The 22,562-nt window shown below is 45.5% G+C and overlaps 1 protein-coding gene and 1 non-coding gene across 4 annotated transcripts in view; both read right to left on the reverse strand.

The window, feature by feature from the left end:
- Positions 1 to 22,562, reverse strand: part of HSPA12A (heat shock protein family A (Hsp70) member 12A) — a 185,376-nt gene that overhangs the window by 155,763 nt on the left and 7,051 nt on the right. For 2 of the 3 annotated variants that reach the window (XM_021073398.1, XM_013983787.2), the window contains exon 2: positions 15,842 to 15,931. In XM_021073398.1, coding sequence (XP_020929057.1) covers positions 15,842 to 15,881 — 40 coding nt within the window. In that variant the 5' untranslated portion in view covers positions 15,882 to 15,931. Of the gene's footprint in view, positions 1 to 3,202; positions 3,233 to 15,841; positions 15,932 to 22,562 lie in introns of all 3 variants that reach the window. The other variant, XM_021073399.1, reaches the window with a different exon arrangement.
- MIR9851 (microRNA 9851) lies at positions 9,052 to 9,126 on the reverse strand. Its single transcript, NR_128545.1, is given in 1 exon segment — positions 9,052 to 9,126. It is a non-coding gene; the product is annotated as a microRNA 9851 (primary transcript).

Consider the following 22,562-nt stretch of genomic DNA (forward strand, 5'->3'; position numbering starts at 1 on the left):
ACTGTGCTGCTCTCCCTGCTGGAAGTGGAGGAGCAGTGGCATTGATTTGGTTTTTCCAGGTCAGACACCTGGCGGTCCTTCTGGATTTCACTTCCAATCAGGCATGGATTCCCACTGATCAGACCTCTACAATGACACTCTCGCCTCCAGCTTCCTCTTTCTCGCCAGCGTCCCTGTCCTGGGTCTGGTCTTGGTTGCCTCTCACCTGGCCTACGGCATCAGCCCTGCCTGGCCTCCCTGCCTCCCCATCGCCAAGCACTGCCATGAATTTCTCCAAATAGGAGCAAACGTGTTCACATCGGTCCTCTTAAGAGCTTGGATGGGTCTCCCTGAGCCACAGAATAAAGTCTCAACTTGTCACCTGGGCAGAGAAGCCCCATCTCGGTTGGGAACCTATGAGCCTTGCTGTCCCTCTTGGTCCCTTAAGGATTCTGCCCTAAGAGGCAGATGGAATCTGGGCCAGGGCAAAACCCACCCCTCAGGGGAAGCCCATCTCACCCACCGGTTCTTTGCTCGTAACGGCTGTGACATCATGGCTGAGACCACAGCATGTCCCTACAACACAGAATGGCCTGACGTCCCAGAGGCAAAACTGTAACTGTCGGAGCTGAAAAAATGTGAGAGTAGGCAACGTGGCTGGGCGTGATCTGTAAATCACAGTTCTGTTCCATCAGTGAGTGTGAAAACCCAAACTACACTTGATTAGAAATTCAAAGCAAAGAAAAATAATGGATGCCAAGTGGTGGCGTGCTTACCTCACCAAGTCCCAGTGCGTCTTCTGTGGCAGCCCTTCCTGGGTGTGCACCTGGCCCTGGTCTGTTAACCCTTTGCAGCCCTCGCTGCCTGGAGGCCCTCCCCTCCTGTCTCTCGGGGCCTCTCCAGTGTCCACAGCTCTCTGGGACCGATCCACAGAACGGACCCCCTGAGCCGGCACCTCCTGACTCTTCCTCTTCTTCACAGACAGCTCCACCTTGGGCAGCCCAAACCCTGCATCCCGCGGGTCTATAATCTACCCACAGGGACTGTTCACTTGTTCCAAACTCACTTGCACTTTTCCAGCTCCGTGACTCTGCTTTTTCCATCCTTCCCACTCCCAAGTGTCCAGGAGCCACCCAGGGAAACTCCAAACTCCTCTTATGTACATGGCTCCACTTCTTGCTGGATCCACCCACCTCCTGTCCCCAACACAGAGGGCAGAACCGATCCTTATCACATGTGACCTAGGATGGGCAGGAATGATGCAGAGATCAGTGAAATGGGGGGGGGGGGGAATCATTAAATTAAATAATACATGTACTGGAAAGGTTCCTTCTGAGGGAATCTGTATGTGGCCAAATGTATTTAGAAATAATTTATACATGTTTAAGTGGTAGAAATAGGTTGTCCCAGATCAGCTGCATTAGAATTAGACAAATAAGCCTCTCTTTTTTTTTTTTTTTTTTTTTTCGGCCACACCTGCCGCATGCAGAATTTCCCAAGCCAAGGATCAAACTCGAGCCACAGCAGTGACCAAACCACAGCCATGACAACACTGAATCCTTAACCGCTAAGCCACCAGGGAACTCTTGAGACAAATATGTCTTGATTAGTAAAGTACAGAAAACCAAGGAAACCAATGCAGTTTCTGAATTTAACAAACACCTTAGGAAGATGCTTGTCAATGAAGGAATATCAAAAGAGAGACTCATTTCACCGTTTTAGGGACCATGACAGGGACCGGAGGACAGGAAAAGCGTGGAAAATGTGTGCCGAGGACACTCACTGAGATCACCTGGGGAGGGATGCAGGTGGCACCTGGCGGGCCCATGAGATGACTCAGGAGTGGTACCTGCCTGTTGTTTCTGCCACTGCTGAGGCCACAAAGACCACAAATACGTGTCGGTTCTCAGCTGGCACATCGGCACCACTCGCCGTAGCAGACCCCTCTTCCTGCAGAGACCTTCCTTGTTTGACCTTCAAGGCCCCGCTTGTCCTCTTCCTTCCCTGGCCCAGCATCTCCAATGTCTCCATGTCTCGTTTCTCTTCTCCACAAGCTCTAATGGGGGGAGTGCCCAGGGCCTTGGTCCACAGACTCCCCTTTTCCATCGACACCTTCCCCTTGGGGAAGTCTCTTCCAGTTTCTTGGCTTTAAACACCATCGACAGCTGAGGACACCCACGCTGACACTTCCGGTCTGAGTGCCCCATCTCCACCTGCACGTCTAATGGGCAATTCTGAGAAACAGGCCCCTGACCCAAGGCCTGACTTACCCCTCCCCCAGCCATGGGCACCCCAGTAACTGGTAACTCCACCCTGCAGCTGCTGGAGCCACAAATGCTGGCATCGTTCTTACTCGTCCCTTTCACACCCCACATCCAGATGCCAGAAACCCTGGAGCTCCCCTCTCCAACGTCTGTCTGCTTCTCACCACCTCCACCCACCACCCTAATCCACGTCGGCAGTACCTCCACCTCCACCTCACAATAGCTTCCTAACTGGCCTCCCTGCCTGCCTGGGTCCCCATCAGAGTCTCTTCTCAACACCACGATTGGGATCCGTTAAAAATGTAAGTTAGATCATACTATTCCTCCACCCAAGACCCTCATTTCCTGTCTGAGAGGACAAGCTGGAATCCTTGGTCATGGCCTACAAGGCCCTCCCTGGCCTCATCTCCCAGCTATGTGGTCCTCCGGATGAACTTCGAACACACAAGGCAACTCCTACCTCAGGACCTTTGCACCAGCTGCTCCTCTGCCTTAGATGCTCCTCCCTCAGGCATCCCCATGGCTTGATCACTCACCCTCCTCAGGTTGCTGCTCAAATGTTCCTTCCCAGTGAGGCCTCTTATTTTCTAACCCCATCACTCCCTATGCCCCATCCAGCTTTATTTTTTCTCTGTACCATTTATCCTTTAACATATTGGTACGCGCGTGCGTGTGTGCGCGCGCGTGCACACACACACACACACACACACTAGAATATAAATTCCACTAGGACAGGAATTTGTTTTTTGGATTCTGATGTCTGGAACAGAGGTTACATAATTATCTTCCGGCTGCTTTGTGGCCCCACATTGGTTTGCCCATGTCACTTGTCACCCTAACTGAATGGGAAGAAACCTGGAGTCTCAGGGGACAGGAGGGCAAGTCACACACTACCACAGTACCTACTGTGGGACTTGAGGACACCGGATTGACCTCTCCCCCTCCTCTGTGCCTCTTACCTCTCGGGATTCCAGAGCTGACCAAGGGACCTGGAAAAAAACAAGGGAGTCAATGCTCGTAGAATTAGTGACATTTGGATAATTGAGGGGAAAGAGGAGCCTGGATTAGATGAGATAATATTAAACCACGAGTGTGGGCTAGAAGACACCTTTCCACGCCCTGCGCATCCTCTGGCGTTTGTTTGGGTAATTCCATCACCATGGGGAGAGCAACAGTATTTCATTTTTGGTACAGGAAGTAGTTCATCTTCGTTTAGTTGAGGACCTGGCATTTCTGAGTTTCCTCCTTCATCTGCATTTGCTCCCATCACTGTCCACAGGTGAACTTTCCCCATCATGAGTGGAGGGGGCTCAGGCTACGTCGCCAGAAACCTCGGGTTCCAGTCTTTCCTCCACACTTACCAGCCTTAAGTATGACTTTAGTCTGTGATGCTCAGTTTCTTCATCTGAAGTTAATTCTCTTACAATAAAAGAATAACTGGCTGGTAAGTTTGGTGAAAAAGATTCAGGGATGGCTGCTAAAGGAGATTTGTGGTTTATGAATATGTAGAAAGCAAGAATCACTAGGACCTGCCTCGTTTCTCACCAGTTCACTGAGAAAAAGCTCTGTCAGATACATCTTGTCTCCTGCTTCGACAGGATTATTAGACTGGGAGAAGAAGTGAAGCAGATCAAGGGCTTTGACTTCAGGAAGGTATTTGATAAGTTCAGTGGGGCTGACAAATGGACTGGATGCAAGGATTACTCAGCTGGGTGCAAGGACTATTGGGCGGTTTGGGGACTGGCTGGATACTGTTTTACAGAGGTTGAAATTTAACGATCTCAGAGAGGAGAGTCTGAACTCAAGACCTCAAGCCTCTATCCTTGGCAAAATCCTGCTGAACATCTGTATCACAGGATTGGATGAAAATAAAGAGGGTGTATTCACTACACTCGGAGAGGCTGGGAGATGAAGATATGACCAAGGTCAGAGTCAGCAACCAAATCAACCTCACTCACAGACTAGAGGCAATGGACTGAATCTAAGAATATGAAAGGAAAAGGTAACATACTACCTTTGGCTCCCCACCTGTCCAGGTAGAGAATGAGGGCAGCATGGTTCAGTGGCAGAAGACTAGAAAACATATGAAGGGCTTTTGTTGACATATGTCATGTGTCATCATGTGTGATGTTACTGTGCCAACACCCTACCTCACCTTACCCCTCTGGCAAAAAGCTCACTTTGTCTTGGGTTATGGTCATGGAATTATATCTACAAGTATAAGGTGGGCATCTTACTGTGTTCAGTGATGGCCCATTGGTTTTACAGACCACATTTTAAAAGGAATGGGAAATGAGCAATCCAAAAATGAAATTTAAACGATTTAATTTACAATAGCATCAAAAATAATAAAATATTTAGGAATAAACTTAACAGGAGAAGTGTAAAATTTGTACACTGAAAACTATAAAATATTGAGGAAAGAAATGAAGGAAAACCTAAATCCATGGAAAGACATCCCAGGTTCATGGATCAGAAGACCTAATATTGTTAACATGGCAATACTCCCCAAACTGATCTATAGTTTCAACACAATTTCTCTTAAAATCTTAGCTGACTTCTGATTCTAAATTTATATGGAAACACTAAGGATCCAGAATAGCCAAAATGATCTTCAAAAATAAGGACAAAGTTGGAAGAATCATACTCTATAATTTCAAAACTTACTACAGAACCTCAATAATCAATAGAGTATGGTAGTAGATAAAGATAGATCAATGGGATAGACTTGAGAGTTCAGAGATAAACCCTCACATATGTAGTCAATTGATTTTTTTTTTTTTGGTGCTAAGATTTTTTTTTAATTGACGTATAGCTGATTTACAATGTTGTGTTATACTCAGTTGATTTCTGACAAGGGTGTTAAGAAAGACAATTTAGTGAGGGAAAGAATAGTCTTTTCAATAAATGGTGCCGGGACAACTGAACATCATACAAAACAATGAAGATGAACCCTTAAATCATCCCATCCACAAAAAGGAATTCAAAACAGACTAAAGGTGTAAATGTAAGAGCTCTGCTATAAAACCCTTAGTAGAAGAAATAAGAGTTAGAAGAAAACATGGACATAAATCTTTGAGACATTAGATTAGGCAATGAGTTCTTACATACGACACAAAAAACATAAGCAAAAAAGAAGGGGAAAAAAGGTAAAGTGGACTTAAAATTTAAAACCTTTGTGTCTCAAAAGACACCATCAAGAACGTGAAAAAATAATCCAGAGAATGGGAGGAAAGAGTTGCTAATCATGTATGTGATAAGGAAGTTGTATCCAACATATATAAAGAACTCTTAGAAATCAATAACGAAAAGATTACCCAATTTAAAAATGGGCAAAGAATATGAATAGATATTTCTCCAAAGAAGCTCTGTAAGTGGCCAATAAGCACATGAGAAGATGCTCACATCATCAGGCACATGTGAAAAGCCAATCAAAACACAATGGGATATTACTTCATACCCAGGAGGGTGATAATAACCAAAAAGACAGTAACAAGTGTTGGTTAGGATGTGGAGAATAAGAACCCTCATACATTGCTCTTAAAATGTAAAATGGTGCAGTGGTTTTGGGAAACAGTCTGGCAGTACCTTAAAAAGTTAAACATAGAGTTTACCATATGACCCAACAATTCTACCCCAAGGTACAGACTCAAGAGAAGTGAAAACGCGCATCCACACAACAACACAACAACGTGTATGTGAATGTTCACGTCAGCATTATTCATAAGAACCAATAAAGGGAAACAGCCCAAATGTCCATCAATTGACTAATGAACAAGAAACAAAATGCAATATAACCATATGACGAAATATTATTCAGCAATAAGAAGCGGATACATGCTGTGACACAGATGAATCTTAAAAACATTATGCTAAGTGAAGAAAACTGTTACAAAATAGCACATCCTGTGTGATTCCATTTATACAAAGTATCTTCAATAGGCAACTCTTAGTAACAGAAAGCTGTCCCAGGGGTGGGGTTTGGGGGGAAATGGAGAGTGACTGCTAAGAGGCATGGGAGTTTCCTTTTGGGCTGATAAAAATGTTCTAAAACTGATCTGGGTTATCACTCATATATGGATCTAAAATATGGCACAGATGAACCTATCTACAGAACAGAAATAGACTCACAGATGTGGAGAGGAGACTTGTGTTGCCAAAGCGGAGAGGGAGGGAGTGGGACAGACTAGGAGTTTGTAGTTAATAGATGCAAACTGCTACATTTAGAATGGATAAACAATGAGATCCTGCTACATAGCACAGGGAACTATATCCAATCACTTGTGATAGACTATGATGGAAGAGAATAGGAGAAAAAGAGTGTATATTTGTGTGTGACTGGGTCACTGCTGTACAGCAGAAATTGACAGACCATTGTAAATCAACTATTAAAAAACCTGACCTGGAGTTCCCACTGTGCCACTGGAAATGAACGTGACCAGCATCCACGAGGACACAGGTTCCGTCCCTGGCCTCACTCAGTTGGTTAAGGATCTGGCGTTGCCATGAGCGGTGGTGTAGGTCACACTTGCAGGCTCTGGTCCCAAGCTGCTGTGGCTGTGGTGTAGGCTGGCAGCTACAGCTTCAATTTGACCCCTTGCCTGGGAACCTCCATACGCCACGAGTACGGCCCTAAAAAATACAGAAGACGGAAAAAAACCTGACCTGTGATGGTTACACAATTCCACGATACACTAAAAAGCATTGAACAGTGCACTTTAAATGAGTGAATTGCATGCTATGTGAATTTTAGCTCAATAAAATTGATAGTAAAAGGAGGAATATAGGAGTTCCTCTGTGGCCCAGAGGTTAAGGACCTGGCATTGTCACTGCTTTGGCTTGGGTCGCTGCCGTGGCTCGGAATGTCCACATGCCAAAAAGGAAAAAGGGTAGGAAAAAAGGAGGGGATATATCAACCAACTAGATCTCAGAATAACAAAAGGCTGTCCAGTCACATCCGGGGAAGAAAAGCTAAAGAGACTGGCGGTAAAAGAGAAAGACTCAGAGGAAGAAGCTCTCTCCAAACACCTGAAGGTCTCAATGTGGAAAGCGAATTCGACGCTCTACGTGGTTCCTAAGCAGACTCTGGTCCTCTTTCCGGGTTGCTTCCCGCCCCCCAACCCATACCCCCAATATCTCCTACACCTCCTTCATGTCTCAGCTTAACTGTCACCTCTCGGGGACATTCCCCAGAGTCCCCGCCACCTTCGCACTCCCACTTGCAGTAACATATTTATTTAATTACTGGGCTACAGTCCGAGGACCTGCTAAACCACCAGCCATATGAAGTAGCCTATCGACTTCCATACACCACTGTCTCCCCAGAACGGATCACCGTGCCTGCCATACACGGGGTGCTTAGTAAGTATTTGTCAAACTGATAGATGAACAAGAAACATAACTGGCAGAGACTAGAAACAGTCTAGGGAAGAACTTCCTGAAAATCAGAGCTGCCAACAGATTGGAAAAGCTGCGCTGAGCGCCCCTACGCCTCTCTTCATGGGAACTGTTCAAGCATGTGGGGGACAGAGGCGTCAGGGAGCAAATGAATGCACCAAAGAGATAGTCCGATGGGATTCCTTTCCTTGCTGTTTGAAAATCTCATCTGTAGTTCATGTGCTCTGGAAAAATCCTGAAAGGCAGATAACATAAGTAATCAAATCAAATCAATCACATTACCCGTCGTCTCTCTACCAAGCCACAGCCACAGGAAATGGCACATCCTTCCGGATAGTGGCAATGTGGCATTTCATTATGTGGACAAACACTATTTTAGTCAATGTGGGATTATGTGTATCTCATAACCTTTCATCTTAGGTCACGTTTACTAGATGTGAGCCAGGCACTCTGCTAAAAACTTCACAGGCACCAGATTTCTCTTAAAACCCACTGAGGTGAATCCTTAACACGAGGGTGTTTTGTTTTGTTTTTTGTTTTGTTTTGTTTTTAGGGCCACACCTGTGGCACATGGAGGTTCCCAGGCTAGGGGTCTAATCGGAGCTACGGCTGCCAGCCTACGCCACAGCCACAGCAATGCCAGATCCGAGCCACGTCTGTGACCTACACCCAAGCTCACGACAATGCCAGATCCTTAACCCACTGAGCGAGGCCAGGGATTGAACCTGCAACCTCATGATTCACACTTGGCTTCATTTCAGCTGCATCACGATGGGAAGGCCCTTAACATTATTAACAGTTCACATTACAGATGGAGAAACTGGGGTGTAAAGAATCACATGAACTTCCACAAGACTGAAGAATCCTGAAATGGCAGAGTCAGTTCCAATCCCAGGTACCAGATTCCAGACTCCAGCAAAGCTTCCACTGATGTCTGTTGAATGAGTCAGTGAATGAATGAATGAATGAATGAGTGCTCAGCTGCCTGCACTAGGAAGAACTGAGCTTCTCTTAACCAGCTGCTTGGTTTTTATCTTACCAATGCTCGAAATCTCTTTCGCTCATCTCTTCCCGGTTCACCCTGTCCTAAGGCTAAAAATGTGGTCATTTAACAGCCAAGAGCATGCCTTTGGCTCCAACTCCCACCAGCTATCAGAGGAGTCTTTCTTCCTCAAGGGGAGCCTCAAATACCTTGGGTGGCATCGCCACTGTTTCCCATTGTCTAGGTTTCCGTCATCTACAGAGCCACTGCAAGACCCTTGCCACTGCAAGCAGAGCCACTCTGGGCCACTTCCATCCCGCCCCATCCTACACTGGCTGAAGCTGACTGATTCCTGCAGCCGCTGGGAGGTTGCTGTGTCCACTTCAAAGGTGCAGTGGCATCTCCTGCTGGTACAGGCGCTGCCGGTGCTGGTGCGACGCCACCGCCAGTGCTGGTGCCACTGCCACCACACGAGTGCCACCAACACTGCCAGCGCCGGGCTCACCGCCTCTGCTGCTGCTGGCATCACGTTGCTGGAGCTACTGCCTGTGTCAGCACCCCAGAGAGCTGGCCTGGCTCCCCCCTGCTCTCAGAGGTAGAGGCAGGTGTGGGAGCAAGGAGCTTTTGTTGTTATCTGCTCAAGCCCCAGTCTGTAGGCAGATGAGGGACAGACTGAATGATAAGACATCGTGACATACTCAAAGCTGTCAAAATTGCCCTTTTCTCTGAGGGAAGATTTACTCTGCACTACCTTGGGATTCCTGGGAGATGACTGGTCCCTCATGCAAACAGATGCCTGGAAAACCCAACTCATATTCCCAAGATATTTCTACATCCCATGGCGGGGGGGGGGGCGGGGAGCGGGGAACGGTGGTGTCTCACCCCACAATACATGTTTGTGGCTCATCTTTCAGAACCCACCAGTTCTCATGATGTGCACCTGTGAACCCCCTTACCCTTGACTTTGCCTGGGGTCCCCTTCACTCCTGTTCCTCAGATGTATCCTTCTTCTTGTTATACTACATGTATATCCTCAAGTTGCTTTTGGAATAAGACAGGAGAGATTACAAACATGAAAGGAAATCAAATGAACAGCAGGAGGGAGAACTTACACACACCAACTTTAAAAAGGAAAGTCCATTTCCAAATCTGATCTGCTTCCATGGGGAGTCCTTTCTGAAGATGTCAAACAGGCAGAAATTCTTGGCCAAAGGACTTGGTAGTTCCAGGTGAAAAACAAGGCTCTCTCAAAAAGCTTCCCTGAACATGAATTATAGCATGTTTATCCCTTGTCCTTTGTAGACAGACATGAATAACCCGGTTGGGCATGGCTGATCCTGGGTGAAGTTGGCCTTCAGGCTCCCCAACCTCCCTGGCCCTCCATAGCCTTCAGAACCCCTTTCTTTAAAGAGCATCCAGGCTCTTGCAAAGCCCTGGTTTTAATGCCACAACTCCATGCTTTGAAGTCAAAGGGGTCACATAACCCCAAAGACAGGGCCACCTACCTCATTGACAAGGCCCAGCCCCAAATGAAAATTCAGGATCCCTCATTCAAGTTTGTAAGAATTTCAAGATGGTGACAGAAGAACCAAACCCACTCAACAGGGCCCCATGCGACAGTGGAGGTCAGACGTCCACACCAGCCCTACCCCCAAGGAATGTAGTGCCACATCAAGGACAGTCAAAGGCATTCCTTTAGAAAATTGTTTTTATATATAAACACAAATTCCTATTTTTATGGAGCAATCCTAAAAGTTGGCAAATACCTTAAAAATAGAACAAACAACTTCAGAGCCATTCCATTCTTGCAGAAGCAAAAGTTGATTCAGCTCTGCAATTTGACCTACTGTGGTGAAAGCCCACGAGCAATACTCTTCATTTTTTCCCATGTTTCCTTCCAAATCTTCATACCAGTCAGTGTTTTGCCTTTTAAGAGGCATGTCTGGAAGGGGTGGGAAGAACTTCAATACCCTGGCAAAGCAGGAAGGAGTCAGATCACCACCAGCCTACATCCTTCTCAAAGGATGGGTGGGGTCTAGCAAGGCTCAGAGGAAGGGTTCTAGAAGGGCAGCAGAGGAGCAGAGAGAGAGGCGCAGAGGTGCAAGGGGCAAGACGGGTCTGGGGCAGAAGGTCAATAGTACCACGGGGTGGCCACTGAATTACCATAAGAACCTGACAACTTCTAAAGTTTTATTTATTTATGTATTTATTTTTTGTCTTTTTGCCTTTCTAGGGCCGCTCCCACGGCATATGGAGGTTCCCAGGCTACGGGTCAAATCGGAGCTGTAGCCACCGGCCTACGCTACAGCCACAGCAACGTGGGATCCGAGCCGCATCTGCAACCTACACCATAGCTCACAGCAATGCCAGATCCTTAACCCACTGAGCAAGGCCAGGGATCAAACCCTCAACCTCATGGCTCCTAGTCTGATTCATTAACCACTGCACCACGATGGGAACTCCAACTTGTAAAGTTTTGGAATCTGATTTTAAAACAGGCATTTCATACTCATGAAGGACAAAATAAATGTGAGGCACTTTGGGGTCAACTGGGCTCAGGCCTGTAAGGGACACATGAATTTTTTCCTTCTATAAGCAATAGCCTGAGACGCAGAATCCGAAGTAAATGAGAGAGGGGTTTTTTTGCCCTTGAATTAGCTATTGCTGAACCTTCGCCCAACTCTCCAGACCTCACAGGTACCTCTCCCCTCTAGCAAAGCTTTCTGGTCTCCGGGCTGGGTCCTTAGTCAGTCTCGCTCCATACGTGACACGCAGCACCTTGCAGGATGGAGGGCACGCCGGTTGCTTGCAGCAGAGAAGGAAACCCAGGCTCACCATCACTGACAGGCCAGGCTCAAGAGCTGAACGGGGAGCAAAATGTTTGGACAAAGCAAACATACCTGAGACGACACCTAAGGAAAAACTCAAAACAGCTATTCTACCTAAGCGTCCTCCTGCTCTGCTGACCCTTTGACTTAAATGTGGTGACGCCCAGTGCAGAATGGTGAGAGTGTTGAGGTCTGGGACACGGTACATGAGTCTCACCTGGGCTGCAAGGAAGCTACATGAATGCCGACTCCAAACTTCGCATTCAAAGCAGAGACTGGATGATGCACGTACATTCCTCCAGACCGAAACTGACTCTCTCCCGCCTCCCTTACTCTTTTTATATACATATATGTCTGTTCATTTGTGTACAGACCTGCATGTTCCCAGAGAACATGTATATAACTCCATCTGTATCTCTCTCTACATGTTATCCGTACATGCATACATGCATGTGAAATATGCATATATATATACATAAAGAGAGGCAGAAAGAATACACACATAGGTACAGCATACATAAGTATGTAGCACAATTCAGTTCCATTCCATTTTATTAAATTCAACCAACACTCAGGGCCTCTGCCATTCGCTGGCTCTACGCTAGGCACTGGAACACACAGAGTGTCACCAACCTCCGGGGCCTCACCATCCAGAGAGGACAAAACGGAAACCACACCCCCGGATCTATCAACACAGTGGCCATGTATTGGGGGGGGGGCAGTGTGGTTTGGTGGTTCTAGACTGAGGAAGGTTAGCATCAGTGTGGGAGCTCCAGTCATGCTGGCTGGGCTCAGCTTTCAGGCTGGGTGACCTTAAACACACACCTGCAGCCTCAGGGTCCTCGGTGGTAAAGCGACTGCCTATCACGGTGACAGCCCGGGCACGCACTGGCATACGGAAGGCACTCAGTGAAAAAGAACCCATACTCCTCTTATTATGGTGAAGAAGGTGAGGCTCTGGAGGGGCCACAAAAGAGGGGAAGGTGGATCTCACTTGGAAGGTGTGGCGAGAAGCTTTGTGGAGGAGGTGGCATGATGCATAGGTGTGTGCCAGGAGACTAGAGAGGAAAGGCATTCCAAGGATAAAATGAGTTTGTTCCAAGGCCCTGAGGCATGAAACATCCTGAACTGTCTAGAGAACTGCCAGGAGGTCAGCAGAATCAGAGGAAGCATTCAAGGTCAAAGAGAACCCAGAGCCAGGGCTGAAAGGAAAACCAACCTCACACTTGCCTTGCAGAAAGGTTTAGGGAACATGCAACTGAACATAATTCCACTTTTGGGATTGCAAGTTTGAGGATCAGTTATCACACTTACAATTGCGTGATTTCTTTAAATATATAGATTTTAAAGCTGCATCTGTGGCATATGGAAGTTTCCAGGCTAGGGGTCAAATCAGAGCCACAGCTCACGGCGCCACATTCATAGGGCATGGGATTCGAGGGCCACCACCTCTGCAACTGACGCCTCAGCTCACAGTAACCCCGGATCCTTAACCCATTGAAGGAGGCCAGGCAGGAAACACACATCCTCACGGATACCACGTCACGTTCTCAACCCACTGAGCCACCACAGGAACTGCAATTGCGGTCTATGCATGTCACCAAACAGAGAACTTGTAATTTCCATGTTCTTTCCTCCCAAGTCCTCAGAAGTTTTTTATTTATGTATTAACTTATTTTTCGGTTTTGGTAACTAATTGGCTTATTTTTCCTTTGCTGGTTTAGTTGCTGCAGAAGGTTTTCTTTACCACTACTATCCTACAGAATCACTTTAAATATTCATCGTCCCAACCCCAAGGAGAGTCTTAAGTGGCCACTTGTTAGCATTTTTAAGCGCCAGACAGCAATCGTTCGCCCTCAAAGTACACATCCAGCGGCCTCAGCCTGGCGGATCAGGACTGAGACAGATGCAGGAGGCAGAGCGCAGACAGGGGTTAGTACGGGGACCAGGAGCAGAATCACCCCCCAGGATAAAAGCAGTGCGACGTAAACAAAGCAAGCCCCCGGAAGAAGAGGAAAAAGAGCATTGCTGTGGCATGAAACGGATGGACAGAAATGCAAAGTGGGTCTTTGAAGGGACTTCCCTGACAAAAGCGGTCCCAGAGGGAAAGTGGAGACAGACAGTTTAACTGTTTGAAAATGTCTAGATTCATCTGCTCACCCATCATTCATGAGGTCCGCCTATTAGTCAATTCTATTAATTCTCTTTGTTCAACTATGTCCTGGGTATTGAGAAAATAACCTGACACCACAGAACAGCACATGGTCTCAACCCTGAAGAGAGACCTCCCTGCTACCTGGCACCTGACACATGCCGCGTATTGCCCAGGTGTGCGCACATACGCTGGCTCCTCTAATCTTCACAACACTCCTTTGAGAAACTCAACAGATGTGAACAGTCTTTTTCTGGCCCCACTTTTCACTGTCCCACATTAGAGAAAGCAGAGGTGGCGGGAGGGAGAGGCATCGCCGTGTGATGGAAGGAAGCGGGAAACTTCAAGGATCAGATGCCCATTGGCCGAGTCTCCTTCCCCTTCTCAGATCTGTAAGCTTTGGATCTGGTCTGAGATTTTTATAAAACAAACAGCTTCTTTGTTTTCCAGTTCTCTTTAACGCAGCACTGCCTCCCAAAGCCCATATATTAATCTTATAATTCCTTGTCTATCAGGCTCACAAACGGGCTCGGTGTGAGTGTGTGTGTGTGTGTGTGTGTGCTCTTGTGAGTGTGAGCTTGAGGTGGGCTCAATTCAGGAACAAATTAGGAATGCCTAGACCCTGCAGGATCTGCCAAGGTGTGAATCCCCAATTCTAGACACAGCTGTCCTATCACTGCCACAGGATGGCCTCTCTGTGTCACAGTTGCTGCAGCCTGTGCACCAGTGGTATTTTGCTTGATTTAAGTTCTTAAAAAAAAAAAAAGGAAAAAAACACAACAAAAAATAAGACAATCATATATCACCCCATCACGTGGTACTCCAACTTAGCATATATTTCATGGTCAACTGAGACATTCAAAGAGTGCCATAGAAACAATGAATTAAGCATGAGAAATAGCAGAATCTCCATCAATCACTCTTTGTTTCTCAGACAAGGGTTTTTCTCCTGAAAAATCAAACCAAATGACAAATTATTTACTGAGCACCTACTATGTGACAGTACTCTATACCCAATTGAACACACTGGGATGTCTTTTCCTCCATAAAATATGTAAGGTGTGGATCAAGAGGATTTAGTTGTTTTCACACCGCTTGATTATTATGACTGTCATCGGAAGTTTCATGCTTTGATGGCTTTGCAGAGTTTTCGGGGTCTTTGTTTTGTTTTGTTTTGTCTTCCTCCTCCTGTTGTTTTTCCACCTACAACTTTTTTTTTCCCCTTCTCTGATTTTTAGGGGGGACAAAAAATTCTAGCATCTGGGGTCTGAGACCACTTGAAATGTCTGGGCCAGGGACTGCTAATGACCTCCCAGAGATAACCCAAATTGCTGATTTAGCAAAGCCCATTCTTGACCTTGACACAAGACAAGACAGGCAAAGGGGAAGGACTTGGGAGGGAGCCCTGAAAGAAAAGGGATCATAGAAGCGCTCAGATCTCGCCAGGCCCCCTCCCCCATTCAGCAAACACCTGGCTGAGTTGGAAAACATGACCGGCCCAACCTTCCTATTGGCACCAATTGAAGCTGTCAGCTCTCGGCTTGTCACCAGTTGCACTGGGAGGCGCCGGGCAGCCACAAGAGCCCTAATTAGGCAGAAATGACACTTCTACAACTGACCTGCCAGGACCTTTGGCAAACCATTTAACATCATTAGTTAACATTTTTTAAAAGTGTGAATGTAAATGAACAGCCAGTGGCTTTCAATGGAGTTTGTCGGTGGCATCTCCCCCCTCCCCGCTCACTCTTTCTCTTGTTACATGAATGGTCCGCTTGTTTCCACCAGAATTGGAGGGAGGCATGGGGAAGAAGGAAGAAGAGAACCAGTCCTCTGAGAGGAGAGACATGCTAAAGCATAAACAAGCTTGGTGGAGGAGAGAGACCATCTCCTCCTGCCTTACCAGGTGCCCCGACAGATACAGGCCCCCAGGGGCAGCAGAGCAGGGGACAGCGTGCGCCCAGAAGGCTAGACCAGGTCCCGCCCCACCACCTGTGCTTGTGAGCGTGGACAGTGACCATCCTGGGCTGAGTTGAATGCCTCTGAAATACTCTTTCGCTCACACCTCTTACCACTTGTTGCAATTCCGAGCAAGCACTTCTGAACCAGCAGCGGTTTAGCAAATACCTTAGCCATGTGTCCAAATCTAAGGGTACCTAGTCCTTCTCTAAAGGAATGGTGTTCCAGGGGTAACTCCTTCCGACGCTGGTTTGATACTTACACGAATTAGTTCATTTCCTACCTGAAGTGGTTATTTCCCACCTTGAATCATCACACTTCATTTGCTCTTTGCTGTACAGCCACAGAATCCGTACACGCCGACACTCTCCATCTGCAGGGGAGGGGGGAAGAGGTCCACGTGAGAATGTCATTTTGCGTGCTTCCACGCTGCTCTCAGAATGTGCGCTCACACCAGCAGACAGTCCGAGGAGGCAGCACCAGGTAGAAAGGAAATCAAGGTTTCGGTGGGAGGCAGAGGGCTGGTCCCTGTGGGCCTTTGACTTACCACCTATTCCTTGTGGGGCCCTGGGCAAGGTGCTTTGCCCTGAGTCTCAGATGTTTTCATCTGGAAGACAGAGATAACGCCTTACCACTTCAAGCGAGAAAACAACAGATGGAAATATCATGAGAACTGGAAAGTAGTGTGTTCAGAGCTGCAGGGCTGCCGGGTTCTCACCTATCATTTATCTTGGAGATCTGAAATTTCCAATCTGTTCTCTTGATTCCCAAGGCATGCTGAACAAAGCCACAGTCCCAACCAGCACATCCCTGCCACCCGCTCCACTCCTGCTTATTCTCAAAAGGGCTGTAAGCTACATAGAGAAGTGCATGGGTGCAAAACAAATTGTTATAATAGCGATTTAGCCTCTCTGCTGGATCCTAACAGCACAAGAGGGGCCCCACTCTTGTCCATCGCAGTATTTCCAGGGGCCCCACAGACAGTGGTGGGTACACAGGAGATGCACAATAAATGTTTACTGAGTTGAAATGTGATACTGTTTCCAGACCTGGGCTTAAGGCGGCCAGAATGTGCGTGCTTTAGGAAGGCAGCACAGATCCTGCGTGTGTGGAGAGCTTTACTTGTCCCTGAATTAAACACGAGTAAAATCAAGCAGGCGGCTGTGTGGCGGAGAATGCCTGTAAGCAGTAAGTGAGAGAGAAGCCAAAGAAAACAATCTTAGTTTGGGGCAGAAAGAGAAAGAAAATACGGGAAAATGTCCTTAATAACAGTAAATGGGAAAGGGAGAGAGCAGCTCATCGTGATGGAGCATTTAGTGCTTTTAAGCTAAATACCTCAGCATATTAAGCAAATAGAGAAAAGCCAGCTAGAAGATGTCAGCAAATTGAACCGACCGGCGCTCAGAAAGCCGATAGGAGGTGTCTGGCGGTGACCCCTTTTCCCATCACGTGCCTGCTCCGCGCCCGGTTGTTTAGTGTTGCCTCTCCTCTCCAGCTGCGGAGCTTATTGAAAAGCTCTTGCTCCCTGCCTGGTTTTGGCACATTTTCTGCAGGTGCCTCCTACTGCGGCCACAATGGGCTGCGAGGAGGTTTAGACCTGTCAACAGCGGCGGGGAGGGGCGGCGGCGGTGGAGGGAGCGCAGCCATTGTCTTAAAGGGCCAGTGACATTGTGCGCCGCCGCGGAGACTGCTGCAGCACCGGCACCTGCTAACGAGATGAATCCTTTCTCCCGCGCTCTCTTTCTCTCTTTAATGATTAACTTGATCGCTTTGGTTCCTTTCTGGAAGGAGAATTGCTCCATTGATCATATAAAGTAATTGCCTGTAAAACATGGCTCTGCAACAACTACTACTTCCCTGGCTGAAAATGTCACAGCAATTGAAAAGCTCTTAGCCCAGTTCAAGAATGAGGTGGCTCAAGAGAACTGCCTTTGCAGACGTCCCAAGCACCTGCGTGCTCTGAGAGTTACAAGTTTTCGGTGCGACAGATGGATTTTTTTAAGACAGTTCCCTTCCTGTAGCATAGTGCGATTTTGTGAGAGCCTGTGGGAAACTAGCCAAACTAAACTAAAAACAGCCTCAACCCGAAAATTTGATGTATTCGTTCAAGCAAAGAAATTATTTTCTTAATCACCCATGCCTTTCTTTCCTCCAAAACCATGAATTCCAGGGGGACGCCCACGTGGGTCAAGTGTGCTTGAGGTCAGTGTCCTCTCTTAATTCCCATCACAGAAGAAGACAATATCTTTGTCTGGAAGGTAGCAGGGGCCTGGGTTTTGGAAAAAGGAATCGATGCTCTAATTGTTTAAGATTTGCTGATTTTCAGACCTGTCACTTGGCGGCAGCAGTGACACACTGTGGGAACGGGACCACACACTTATGGAGTTTTCATAAATACTTATTAGTCATCGCCATGTCAATGTGAGGGAGTAATTCACCTGGGGAAAAAATTACTTTGTCGTAGGCATGAACCTACCAGCAAAATAAAGAGCAGTTAGTGATGGTTTCATTTTCCTCTGACAGGTGAAAGCCTAAGTTTGTATCTGAGTAAGAGAGAGACTTTTTTCAATTCAACTGGTGGAAAGCACCATTTGAGATGTTGCCACGTTACTAATTTGGGAACAAAGCTTCAGGTGAATCACCTTCCAACTGGATGAGCCATGAATATTTTGGTAGCCGATGAAAGCTAGGGCAGGACACGCTTATTACTGCACTTTAAAAAAAAAAAAAAAAAAAAGGGCAAAAACATCTGCCTGCTTACGTGACAAACAAGAGTATAGAGACCTCAGTTACAATGCCATTTAAAACTACAAATCTGAAAAAAGCCATAGAACTTCTTACATCTTAACACTCTGAAAGGTCGTGCTAGAAGCTCCATAACTATAAGCAGGTACAATGCTTTTTCCTTGGAATTTTGGATTTTAGATTTAAACATTTTTTAATACCGTCAGAACATACATGATATTCAGTTAGGGCAATCACACATATAGCACCAAGACACAGTGTATAGACTAAAAGGTGTCTTTGCTTTAGCTACTCATATGGTGAAGAAAATTCCAAAAAAATTTTTTTAAGTTGCAACTCATTAAATAAATTGACTCCAATGTGTTGACATTCTTTCGACAGCAACTAGAATTTATTTTCCTTATTATAAAGAAAGGTTTTTATTTTGTTTTGGTCTCTAAACTGAAGGGGAGAATTGAATGACCCCAAAAGTTCTGCCTGGCTGTATGACCTCCTTATTTATGAAAGTGATTCTATAACAGCAAAGCGAGAGATGAACAGTGCAAATGACCACACAGTCACTTCTAGCAGCTCTGCCTATTAGGTGGGTGGTCAAGACAGAGTAAAAGTGGGTTAAGTAAGCCCGGAGGCCAAACTGGGAGCACCTGAACCATCAAGGCCAGAGCCCCAGACCCTCTTACACAGCAGAACAGCCAGGGAAGGTGGCTTTCACGGTGGGGGAGCAGGAGGGTGGGCGGCTTGTAGCTGGTGATCAAGCCCAGTGTCCTCCTCGTGAACTCCCAGAGCGAGAGCTCGCGTGAACAGTGTTAATACTATTTCACCATTTTTCATGGGGGGGGGGGGCAGGACCTTTAAAGAGGAGGAAAAGAAGCCATCGTCAGGGAATGAATGTCAAATCTGGCAGAAGCCAGGACTGGTTTCACTTTGCACCCTCTTCTTTCCTGTGTTTGCGAGAGGGCTGAATCAAATTCCGAAGTTCCGAGACAAGAGAAAAGGACTATCCATCCTAGTCCTCGGGTAATTTTCAGAGCACATTTTCAACCAGCTGACTTTACAAGGCAGAAATTAAACCTGGTTATGTGTCTGAACTTCACACGAAACAGGGTTTGTCAAGATGTTGGGCATGCGTTCAAACAGAAAAGAAGGCATTTTAAAATGCATCATTCCTGTGTCTTTGCACACCTTCCTGGTGAAATGTGCACAGAGCCATGAGAATTACGCCCTGGGCTAATAATATCTGATTGTTCTGAAGGGTAAGACCTAACTTTCTTCACAATCAGATGTGTAAATTTACTTCTGCAGTGCAGGTCACAGGCATCTCAACCTAAGCCCTTGATTTACTTACTGTTTACATTTGATACACGGCACATATCTCATCCACTACAGGTTAACACACAGAAATGTTAAGATCCTTTGTACTTAAATAAAGAGTCAACATCAGGCAGATGGGTAACGGTACCTGTTGAAATGTTGTATCTGCTCACTTTCCAGTTAGAAAAGGATGTCAGTTGGAGACTTGCTCCTGAATTCATACAGAGCCACCAGCTAAGGGAAGAAAAAGGTTCTAGTATTTTATCCCTTGGCACAGGGCATGAAATCACCTCCACAGACACCAGAGCTGCAGTTTTCAAGGACGAAGTCAGACATTACAGAAGCTACACAAGCACAGGCTTCACTCCCCTCCCCCAAAGAGAGCTTGCGTCTCCTTTTTTGGGTGTCCTACAATTTTCTTAGAATTACATGCTGCAAAGTTTCCTTACTCTCCGAAGTCAGAAAGCCTTGGGTGCTTCCCATACTATTTTTCTCCAGTTTGTTTGATAAAGGATCACAGTGCCTTTCCTCCAATCATAGCCTTCCAGAGTTATAGCTTATTTTCAAATATCCAACAGAAACAGATGCACTTCAGTAACCAACGCAAGTCCGACTGATCCAAAGGCCCCTACTATTTTTTAAAAAAAACAAAACCTAAAATTTTACCTACACATCTTGTCAAAAATAGATGAGATAGGATGGCATGAGGTATAGAGTCCTAAAGTCTAAATTTGGAGCGCAAGGTGAGTCTCTCAAAAACATAAAAATCACATCGGCTGATCCAGATGTGGCAGCTGAACCTCTACCCCAGAGGGTACAGGCATGTGTGTGATATTCTCCGATCCCCTGGCCAGGCTCTCGTTTTGTGTCAAGTAGGACAGCGCTTTCTTTCTTAGCATTAGGGCTTGGAAAAGAGTGTGAAAAGTTCAAGGTATCCCCTAGTGATTCAGAATCAAACCCAGACAACATCCACAGGGGAAGATAAAAACAGTTATTTTTTAGCGTAAAACATCACACACACAAACACCGTGATTCCTTTTGTTCTCATACAGCAAATAATACTTGGAGATTGAAAATTCTATTGCAAATATAAATTAAAAGGGAGCTTATATGGGTGATGGTTGCACAATTCTGAATATATTTAAAACCATGGAATTCAAAAGAGCCAAGTGTATGGAGTGTGAATTATATCTCAATAAAGCTGTTAAAAATTTTTTTAAAAGAGCTTATCGTGTTGGATTCTTCATGTGAATTGCATTTCTGCTTTTGTAGATTTATAATTATCTCAAAAAAGACAACGAATTTTCCAACAATAGGTTAAAGAGAAATATACAGAAAAAAAATTGAATTGAACAGCTGTGTATTTGTATTTTTCTTGCAATGGTCTTAGCTAAGAATTCAAAATGGCTGCATTTTCAGTAAAGTAAAAACTGATGCTACATAGAACAATAATCACTGTAAAGCTTATAAACTGATAAACACGCATTTTACCTATTTCCAGTATCATACATTAAAATGGAAATTCTATTTTTGTTCTTCCGCTACAATACATGGTCTTTGATTCTTAACCTACAAAAGACAGTCTTTGATTTTTGTATCCTCAAAATCGGCACAGGAACTTCATTTTTCCCTTCTATCCTCTCAGCTTGGCTATAAAGAAGAGAAAGCATTTATGACTAGACCACCAAAGCTCAGGTCAGATTCCTAAGTTCATAAAAATTCCAACAAGCGCTCGCATGGAATCCTTTTACATCAAGACATCTGGCACGAATTCTCTCAAACGGGGGTTCTACCTTTAAAATTCTGGAGGTAGAAAAATTCTTTAAAAGGTACAGACAGCTACGGTTACAAGCTCTTCCCTGCGAAATTCCCTGCCTCGTGCGTTTGTTTTGCAATCTTCTCCATTTTCAAATTCCCACAAAGATTATACAAATATCTGGCCACGAACTTCAGGAGAGATGGTTCCCTAGAATAGCTCAGGAATATTTTCAATCATCTGTTGGTCATAAATCAGCTCATATTTTTACAACAGTCTAACAGCAGCTATTGAAGAAGTGCAGCTCCTTTCGGGAGCTGAGCTGGTTCCGACAAGGGCAGTGCACTTCCTCTGGCAGCATCCTACCCACACAAGAAGAAACGGGGACCGTGGCACCCGGCTACGCCTATTCCAAACCTCCCTTTTGCCTCAATTATTTATTTTAAATGAAAGTACCATCACACAGAATCATCCTAATACACATCAACTCTTCATTTCTGTCCGAGTATCACGGTGTTAAGAGTTCCTTTTCCTTCCTGTCTCCAGTTGTAGCATTTCAGTATAGGTACGCTGCCTATAGCCCAAGCTGAAGGTAGGCGGTAGGCATCATTAACAATGTACTGAAATCTTTTCCACTTCAGAAATGATATTTTAGTTTTTCACCTTCCTATGTCTCTCCTTCAAGTATTAATGGAAACATTATGTGCTTTTCTGACTCTGATCATTACTCCTTTTCTTTCTCTAATATCCACTGAAGGTGTTGAATGTAATAATTCAATCGCAAAATGTAATAATTATATTATCTAATTAAAAACAGGATCCATTGCCCCTGCTACCATACAACAGGACACTGTGTATTTTTAAAAACTGCGCAGGAATTTAATCTAACCCATCAGATCAGCATTAGACAATCATCACAAGTGTCATCTTAAATAATTTTGGAAATACACAGGGATTTGATGATAAAAATTCATATATGACTGTCATATATGGAAGAGATGCAGTTAAATCAATATGGAGAAATCTGCCCCAAACTATTTTATTCACTAAAAATTTGTGGGAATTTACTCCCTCAATCATAATTCTTCAAAAAATAATTCTCATCTGCATCTATGCTAGCATTTTTTAAAAATATTCAAATAACTAACTTCTCGAACTTCTTAAACAGCCCCCCCCCAAAAAAGGCAAATCA

Source organism: Sus scrofa, chromosome 14 (genome assembly GCF_000003025.6).
Source record: "Sus scrofa isolate TJ Tabasco breed Duroc chromosome 14, Sscrofa11.1, whole genome shotgun sequence".
Lineage (NCBI taxonomy): Eukaryota > Metazoa > Chordata > Mammalia > Artiodactyla > Suidae > Sus > Sus scrofa.